Source organism: Meleagris gallopavo, chromosome Z, assembly GCF_905368555.1.
Source record: "Meleagris gallopavo chromosome Z, MGAL_WU_HG_1.1, whole genome shotgun sequence".
NCBI classification, from domain to species: domain Eukaryota; kingdom Metazoa; phylum Chordata; class Aves; order Galliformes; family Phasianidae; genus Meleagris; species Meleagris gallopavo.
In genome coordinates, this window is record NC_139435.1 from 3485691 (window position 1) to 3495834 (window position 10144).

General features: G+C 45.1%; 1 protein-coding gene across 1 annotated transcript; it reads left to right on the plus strand.

Annotated features, from left to right (window-relative positions):
• Positions 1-895: 895 nt before the first annotated feature.
• Positions 896-7469, plus strand: LOC146542108 (uncharacterized). Its single transcript, XM_085213457.1, has 2 exons — positions 896-5724; positions 6496-7469. The coding sequence occupies exon 1, from the start codon at positions 2190-2192 to the stop codon at positions 3747-3749; it is 1560 nt and encodes a 519-aa protein (XP_085069583.1). The 5' UTR covers positions 896-2189; the 3' UTR covers positions 3750-5724; positions 6496-7469.
• The last annotated feature ends 2675 nt before the right edge of the window (positions 7470-10144 follow it).

Below are 10144 nucleotides of genomic sequence, written 5' to 3' on the forward strand. Positions count from 1 at the left end.
CTGGGCAGTAAGAAACCGGATGAGGTTTAACAAAAGCAAGTGTAGAGTCTTACACCTAGGGAGGAATAATTGCATGCACCAGTACAGATTGGGGATGAGCTGCTGGTGAGGAGCTCTGCAGAGAGGGACCTGGGTGTCCTGGTGGATGACAGGTTGGCCATGAGCCAGCAGTGTGCCCTTGTGACCAAAAAGGCCAATGGCATTCTGGGGTGCATTAAAAAGGGCCATGAGCCAGCAGATCAAGGGAGGTGATCCTCCCCCTCTACTCTGCCCTGGTAAGGCCTCATCTGGAGTACTGTGTCCAGTTCTGAGCTGCCCAGTATAAAAAAGACAGGGATCTCCTGGAAAGAGTCCAGCAGAGGGCCATAAAGATGGTGAAGGGCCTGGAGCATCTCCCCTATGGAGAAAGGCTAAGTGAACTGGGTCTGTTCAGCCTTGGGAAAAAACGACTAAGAGGGGACCTGATCTAGGTCTATAAATATCTAAGGTGTGGGGAGCAGAGTGGCAAGGCCAGACTGTTTTCAGCAGTGTGTGGAGACAGGACAAGGGGAAACGGCCAGAAACTGCAGCATAGGAAGTTCCGCACAAAAGTGCACAAGAACTTCTTTATGGTGAGGGTGACGGAGCACTGGAACAGGCTGCCCAGGGATGTTGTGGAGTCTCCTTCTTTGGAGATATTCAAGATTCGCCTTGGAAGGAGACCTACTTGTGCGACCTGGTGTAGGGAACTTGCTTTGGCAGGGGAGTTGGACTCAATGATCTCTGGAGGTCCATTCCAACTCCTATGATTCTGTGATTCTGTGAAAGCATCCGAAATGTGGAAAGGCCTCACCATAATGCTGAGATGAGATGCACAGTCTGGTTGAGCAGCAGGGAGGAGAGCCTGATAAAGAGCTTGTCATGGTTTCATGATTTTTCATTATCGGTATTCCACATCATAACATCATGCAATGCACTGGGGGTTTGACTGCTGATGCTCAAGTTCCGGGTGCCTGTCCAGCGGAGAAGAGCAGCTACGTTTCCCCAGGGGGCTTTGCGGTCAGCGAGGAGATATAACTCCCGGCAAGGTCACCTGATGCTCTCTTCTTTGCCTGCGCTGCTTCGCTTGCGCTTCTCTGCCTGCGCTTCTCTGCCTGCGCTTCTCGCCTGCGCTTCTCTGCCTGCGCTTCTCATCTCAGCGTTGTGGTAAGGCCGATCCACCATCAATTTCACATTCTCTCTCCTTATAAAATTCTGTTGATACCATATTTAGTAAATTACTTTGTTTTACCTCAGATTGTTGCCACTGTTTTCAATTATTTCGGGGTCCCTTATTTTCTTTTTTTTTTCCGGGGGCGCGGATCCGCGGATCCCTCCGCCCTTCTAGTCACGGAACCGGGCTGAACCAGCCCGTAAACCGTTGACATTCTTGGTGGAGAATGCGGGCAACAGTTGCTTTTTAGCTTTTTGAACAAATCTCTCTCTCCGCTCTCAGACAGCTTCATTGGGAAAGTTTATCTGTTTCACCAGTACTGTCTGAAAGCGTGACCTTGAAAAGTCCAGGCGGACGGCCAATACTCTAGGATATTTGTAAACTTTGAGCCTTGCTATCTTGTTTCTGTAAAAAAAAAAAAAAAGAGAGAAAAAAATGCTTTCTCTACTGAAACTGCCTTTTAAGGGGCTGCATGCCACTGTCTCTTCTTTCTTAATGCTAAAAACATACTGGGCCTTAATTAAGTTCACCACTTTGCTCTATGGAGCAATAGGTATATATAGCCAATTGAAAACATGGATGGAAATAACTATGTGGCATCTGCATATTATGTGGCATACCATTCCAGAGGGAGCTGCTAATTTTACAGGGTTGGGGATTTTTAAGCAGGTTTCCAGCCTCTCCTTTGAATTCTTTATGCGGATTTTCAATGCTCACCTGATCACGTTATTAATCTCCGTGAATGTACTGCTCACCATTTCACTTATTATTAGTATTTATTATATTTTGAGGAAGTCTGCCCCAAAACCAGTAAATACTGAGTGGCAGGGAATGTGGAGAGGCCTGGGTGAGACTTTAGAGAGATGGAAATCTTCGGTGTCATGGAACTTTACTCCAGAACACCTGAAAGACCCTGAAAATTTAAACAGATATTTGAGACAGGAATGTCGCGGCTCAGGAAGATCTGAGGAGGCCCAAATGATTTGGGGCCTGGCTAATGCTTACCGGGCCTTATTCAATACTATCCTGGAGAGGGAGAGAGTTTGTGAAATTGAAAAGGAGAGTCTCAGGGAAACAGTGCAAAATGAGCGAGAGAGTATCCTGGTCAGAGAGAAACAGCCTCCAATCTGAGAGAGATGCCCTCCGAATTGAGAGAGACTCCCTGCAATCCAAACTCAACAGTCTTCAATCTCAACAAGACACCCTCCAATCTGAGCTAGATACTCTCATAATCGAACGAGACAGGCTCCGAGCTGAACTGGAGGATGAGAGCATTGGAACTGACCAACCTGATCAACTACAAGAAGCACCACAATTGATGTCACTTGCCCCTGTAAGAGGACGGAAAAGGAAACGAATCTCGACTCAGTTAGAAGAGAAGAAAGAAGAGGAGAGAGGTCCAGAGGAGTGGCTCCAAGATCCACAAGAAGCACCCCTAAGTCCAGGGGAGGGGCCCTCAGTAAGACCACGGTCACCGGCGCCAATGAGGGCAACAAGAAGTCCCGAAAGAGTAAGAGGTGAGCAAGATATTGTTACCATTGTTGATCGATCTCTGAAAATGAATGAAATTCGAAGTCTGAGAAAAGACTTTTCACGTCACCCAAATGAGCCTATTGCCACTTGGTTACTTCGATGTTGGGACAATGGGGCCAACAGTGTGTGGCTGGATAGTAGAGAAGCTCGCCAACTGGGTGGCATTGCTAGGGACTCAGCCATTGACAGAGGTATTAGTACATGCCAGAACCAGGCCTTTACCCTCTGGAAGCGGATGTTGTTAGCTGTAAAAGAAAGATACCCCTTCAAAGATGATCTGATGCCTGAGAAAAAGAAATGGGCTGATATGGAAGAAGGCATCTGTTATTTAAGAGAATATGCTGTGGTGGAAATGCTACATAGCCCCGATTTCATTCCTGACGAGCCAGACCAAGAGCATGATCCCGAGAGAGTCAGGTGTACACCAAACATGTGGCGTACATTCACAAAGACCGCACCAGAAAGGTACGCCAGCACATTTGCAGCAATGTATGGCAGAGGGGAAAGAAGACCCCTTATAAGTGAATTGGTTAATAAACTTCAAGACTTTGAGTTACATTTAAGCCCTCTGCGAGCTTGTGTTTCAGCCATTACAAAAGTAGCTGAAAAGCTGGACAGAATGGAGAACAAACAAGAAGATATAATAGACAAACTATCAACCGTGCCTGAAGCTGATAAATCCGTGGAGGTAACGGATACATCAAATGGGGACCAGAATTCCCAAAACAGCCTATTGGAGGGGCTCATCAACTTGATTTCCTCCCAGCCGGTGGCATCTAATGTCTCAGCCATCAAAAGAAGACGTTCTCCTGCTCGAGCAAATGACAACAGTAAGACCACATCACGTTTTGCCTTGTGGCATTACCTACGTGACCATGGAGAAGATATGAAGGAGTGGCATAAACAACCTACTCCTGTACTTCAAGCACGGGTAAGAGAGTTACAAGACAAATCAACCACCAAGGTGAACTTCTCCAAAAAGGTGATTGCTCCAGTTGCTGCAGACAATGAAGGTAACAAATAGAGGGGCCCTGCCCCCAGCCAGGGGGGGAAAGGGATAATAGAGTTTATTGGACTGTGTGGATTAGATGGCCTGGCACATCAGAATCACGAAAATATAAGGCCCTGGTGGATACTGGTGCACAGTGCACTCTAATGCCCTCGAGTCACCAAGGGACAAAATCAATTTATATTCATGGGGTGACTGGAGGTTCCCAAGAGCTGACTATGTTGGAGGCCGAAATCAGCCTCACTGGTAAAGACTGGCAAAAGCACCCTATTGTGACTGGCCCAGGGGCTCCATGCATACTTGGTATTGATTACCTCAGAAGGGGATATTTTAAGGATCCCAAAGGGTATCGATGGGCCTTTGGAATAGCTGCTGTAGACATGGAAGGTGTTAAGCAGTTGTCTATTTTGCCTGGCCTGTCAGAAGATCCATCTGCCGTGGGGTTGCTACGAGTGAAAGAGCAACAAGTACCGATTGCTACAAAAACGGTGCACAGACGGCAGTACCGCACCAACAGGGATTCCTTGCTCCCCATTCAGAAGCTGATTCACCAACTAGAGAATCAGGGAGTGATTAGCAAGACTCACTCACCTTTTAACAGCCCCATATGGCCAGTGCGTAAAGCCAGTGGAGAATGGAGGCTGACGGTGGACTACCGTGGCCTGAATGAAGTCACACCCCCATTGAGTGCTGCTGTGCCAGATATGTTAGAACTCCAATATGAATTGGAGTCAAAGGCAGCCAAATGGTACGCCACCATTGATATTGCTAACGCCTTTTTCTCCATTCCTTTGACCAAAGAATCTAGGCCACAGTTTGCTTTCACCTGGAGGGGCATTCAGTATACCTGGAATCGTTTGCCCCAGGGGTGGAAACATAGCCCAACCATTTGCCATGGGTTGATCCAAGCTGCACTGGAACAGGGAGGTGCTCCTGAGCACTTACAGTATATTGATGACATCATCGTGTGGGGCAACACAGCAAAGGAAGTTTTTGAGAAAGGAGAGCAAATAATCCAGATCCTTCTGCGTGCTGGTTTCGCTATTAAGCGAAGCAAAGTGAAAGGGCCTGCCCAGGAAATTCAGTTCCTAGGTATAAAGTGGCAAGATGGCCGTCGTCACATCCCAACAGATGTGATCAACAAAATCAGTGCCATGTCTCCACCCACTAATAAGAAAGAGACACAATCGTTCCTGGGTGTAGTGGGTTTTTGGAGAATGCATGTTCCAAACTACAGCCTCATTGTAAGCCCCCTTTATCAGGTGACACGGAAGAAGAATGATTTTATGTGGGGTCCTGAGCAGCAGCAGGCTTTTGAGCAGATTAAACAAGAGATAGCCCGTGCCGTGGCCCTGGGGCCAGTACGGATGGAACAGGATGCGAAGAACATCCTCTACACTGCTGCTGGAGAGAAAGGTCCCACTTGGAGTTTGTGGCAAAGAGCCTCAGGAGAGACCCGAGGCCGACCCCTGGGATTCTGGAGTCGGCATACAGAGGGTCTGAAGAGTGCTACACTCCAACTGAGAAGGAGATCTTAGCCGCGTATGAAGGGGTTCGGGCTGCTTCCGAAGTAATCGGTACAGAAACACAGCTCCTTCTGGCACCTCGACTGCCAGTGCTGAACTGGATGTTCAAGGGAAAGGGTCCCTCCACCCATCATGCTACTGATGCCACTTGGAGTAAGTGGATTGCGCTGATTACGCAGCGAGCGCGGATGGGGAATCTCAACCGTCCAGGAATCCTAGAGGTGATCATGGACTGGCCTGAAGGCAAAAAGTTTGGAACACCGCCAGCAGAAGAGATATCACGTGCTAAAGAGGCCCCACCATATAATGAACTACCCGAAAATGAGAAGACATATGCCCTATTCACAGATGGATCGTGTTGTATTGTGGGGAAACACCGCAGATGGAAAGCCGCTGTGTGGAGCCCCACACGACAAGTTGCAGAGGCCACTGAAGGAAAAGGAGAATCGAGCCAATTTGCAGAGGTAAAGGCTGTCCAACTGGCCTTGGATGTTGCTGAACGGGGAGGTGGCCAATGCTTTATGTTTACACTGACTCGTGGATGGTGGCAAATGCTCTATGGGGGTGGTTACAGCAGTGGGAGCAAAATAACTGGCAAAGAAAGGGTAAACCTATTTGGGCTGCTGACCTGTGGAAAGATATTGCTGCCCGAATAAAGAATATGGTTATAAAGGTGCGTCACGTAGATGCCCATGTGCCCAAGAATAGGGCTACTGAAGAGCAGCAAAATAACCATCAGGTAGACAGAGCTGCCAGAATTGAGGTGGCCCAAATAGATCTGGACTGGCAGAACAAGGGTGAATTATTTCTAGCCCGATGGGCCCATGAGACCTCAGGCCATCAAGGGAGAGATGCGACATATAAGTGGGCTAGAGACCGAGGGGTGGATTTAACTATGGATGCTATTGCGCAAATCATTCACGACTGTGACACGTGTGCCACAATTAAACAAGCCAAGAGAATGAAACCTCTCTGGGAGGAAGGGCGATGGCAAAAGTACAAATATGGGGAGGCATGGCAGGTTGATTATATCACCTTGCCACGATCTCGTAATGGTAAGCGTTATGTGCTCACCATGGTGGAGGCAACAACTGGGTGGCTTGAAACCTATGCAGTACCCCACGCTACCACCCGAAATACCATACTAGGTCTTGAGACACAAGTCCTGTGGCGACATGGTACCCCAGAAAGAATTGAGTCAGATAATGGGACTCATTTTAAAAATTCTCTTGTAGGTACCTGGGCTAAAGGTCATGGTATTGAGTGGATTTACCATATTCCCTACCATGCACCGGCCTCAGGTAAGATTGAACGATACAATGGGTTGTTAAAAACTATGCTGAAAGCAATGGGAGGCGGTACATTTAAGCACTGGGAGAAGCATTTGGCAGAAGCCACCTGGTTAGTCAATACCAGAGGATCTATCAATCGTGGTGGTCCAACCCAGTCCAGCTCCCTACATACCGTAGAGGGAGATAAAGTCCCTGTTGTACATGTAAAGAATATGTTGGGAAAGGCAGTTTGGGTTATTCCAGCCTCTGAGAAGGACAAACCTCTTCGTGGAACTGTTTTTGCCCAGGGACCTGGGTCCACTTGGTGGGTGATGCAGGAAAACGGGGATGTTCAATGTGTACCGCAAGGGAACTTGATGTTGAGGGAGTGCAGTCAGTAATTCCTAGTGTGTGTGTTTATATTTTGTTTGTATATATTAAGCATGATGTAGTGATGTGGAATAAGGGGTGGAATGTCATGGTTTCATGATTTTTCATTATCGGTATTCCACATCATAACATCATGCAATGCACTGGGGGTTTGACTGCTGATGCTCAAGTTCCGGGTGCCTGTCCAGCGGAGAAGAGCAGCTACGTTTCCCCAGGGGGCTTTGCGGTCAGCGAGGAGATATAACTCCCGGCAAGGTCACCTGATGCTCTCTTCTTTGCCTGCGCTGCTTCGCTTGCGCTTCTCTGCCTGCGCTTCTCTGCCTGCGCTTCTCGCCTGCGCTTCTCTGCCTGTGCTTCTCATCTCAGCGTTGTGGTAAGGCCGATCCACCATCAATTTCACATTCTCTCTCCTTATAAAATTCTGTTGATACCATATTTAGTAAATTACTTTGTTTTACCTCAGATTGTTGCCACTGTTTTCAATTATTTCGGGGTCCCTTATTTTCTTTTTTTTTTCCGGGGGCGCGGATCCGCGGATCCCTCCGCCCTTCTAGTCACGGAACCGGGCTGAACCAGCCCGTAAACCGTTGACAGAGCTCATCAGGTGACCTTGCCAGGGGTTATATCTCCTCTCTGACCGCAAAGCCCCCTAGGGTCTGTAGCTGTTCTTCTCTTCTGGACAGGTACCTGGAACTTGAGCATTGACATTTTAACTCCCAGTGCACTACATGAGGTTATGATGTGGAATGCCAATAACCAAAAATCATAAAACCATGACAACCTGACTTCACACCAGACTTTCTATTTACTGATGTTTCTTCTGCTTTCTAACTTTAAATCACAGAGATGAGCATAGTGTCTTGTTTTAATATTTATTTGAATTTTATGATGTATTATGACAAAACAGTGAGAGTTTTAAAAATGTATATATGCTTGCTGGGTTAGTTGATGTGCATTTTAACAAACAGCTTCTTATTTTACACTTCTAACAATGAAAGCTGGGTTTATTCACTATTTTTTTTTCTACTATTAAAGAATATTAGAATATAAAGAATATTAAAGAATATATTTCCACTGTATCTTGTATTCTGATAGATTACACTCAGAAAAAAAAAATTATGAGGACTACATTTTTAATAGCAATCACTTAATGATTTAATAATAATAAATGCAATGTTAACTCTCACATTATTTGTTCTTAAAGCTAACTAACTTCTCAAAATAAGCAAGAATTTTCCTAGCTTTGTTCTAAATAGAAAATTCTTTGCTAGATGTCAAATTGCACTTATTGTGTAGCACTACATTTTGCAGGCTGTTAAAGACTTTATGGAAAAATCTTCAAAACAACTAAGGTTTTAAGGAAGGAAAATTACTGTAAGAGTATAAATCATATCTTAAAATATTAATAACAACATAGTTACCTTTAAATATACACATGTTCAAAACTTCTTTCGAATGCATTCAGACATTTACCTTTTAGGACATGTCTATGGAAGGCTCCAAGACTTCCATACTTGACCAGATGAAAATCAGCTTAAGCACTGAGGCCATCTGATTGCCAACAAACTGATCACTAGTTATAATACAAGTCGCAGAGATTTATTTGGAAATTTATGTACTAACAACTTTGTCGTTGATTGTACATATTCACTGACATATCAAGGAATATTTATCTGATGTGACAGACAAATAGAGAATAAATCGGCACTATTTTTTAAAAGTCCATGTATATGTACAATCATTGTTATAAACACAACTTTCTTACAATCCGTTCTGTTCAAGATAATTATTCAGAGCTAAATGTTCCATATTTATGAGAAAGTTCATCTATTTTTTTCTCATCTCATTTCTTGCTCTATGAACTTTGCAAACATTATGGGAAGAGATATTTTTCTCTGAGAACAAAACACATCCTTGAATTCAAAGGCCACATCTTCTTTAAACTAAATAACTTTCTGATCTGTTTTGTCTGTATAAACTCAGCAATAACTCACCAAAAAACATAGAAGTAGATTTACAAGAAAACGACAAAGAAACCCTCAGTATATTTGCCCACATTTTATAACTGAAATCACCTGTCTAGTTATCAGGAGCAAAACATCTCTGAACTCAGAGTCAAGCCCTCACTCCACTTCTTCCTAGGAAACTGCTAATGCTAGAAAAGTCCACCATCCCTCCTGCAGCACAACTTTCCTTGGTGATGTTTTGTCCTGCCATTGGCTAGTTTTCCCTGTGCTGGAATACTGTCAGCCTCGTTTCATCTTCTCCAAGTTTGTGAGGTGTTTCTCTTTTTACCTGTTGATAGTGCCAACATTATTTTTCCCTTTATTACAAGAGATTATCAAGGCAAACTCAACACACACAACTCCATGTGTCCTGATATACTCAGAAATTCTCGGAGAGCTGGCAGAACTGATTGCTGAACCATTCTCTATCATCTATGGAAGATCATGGAGAATGGGAAAAGTAGCTGAAAACTGGAAGTATACCAGTGTCACATCAGACTTCAGAAAGGACAAGACAGAGGAGTCAGGAACCTGTCAGCCTCACCTCCATTTCTGAAAATGTTAGAGAACAACTTATAAGAACAACTTGCTCTGGATATCATCCCCAATATAGTAGAAGAAAGAAAGATTTTCAGGAGTAGTCAGCATGGATTCAGAACAGTGATTCATGCTTGACCACCCTGGTAGCCTTCTATGATGCCATCACTGGCTAGGTAGATGAGGGGAAAGCAGCCAGTGATGTTGTGTACCTTGACTTCAGAAAGGTTTTTGATGCTATTTCACATAACATCCTCATAGGTAAGCTTAGGAACTGTGGGACAGATGAGCAGACAGTGAGGTGGGTTGACTCATTTGGCTGACTGGCAGAGCTCGGAGGATCATGATCCCCAGTGCAGAATCTAGTGCGAGGCATTAAACTAGTGGTGATCCCCAGGGAACTGTACTGTGTGCAGTTTTGTTAAACATCTTCATCAGTGATATGGAAGAAGGGATAGAGCACACTCTGAGCAAGTTTGCTGATGATACAAAACTAAGAGGAATGTTTGACATACTAGAAAGCTGTGCCGCCATTCAACAACATATGAACAGGCTGGAGAGTTAGGCAGAGAGGAACTTGGTGAGGTTCAACTAGGAAAAGTGTAGAGCTCTACATCTAGGGTGAAATAACCAAGTGCAGCAGTGCAGGTTAGGGGCTGACTTGCTTAGATGAACAAGAA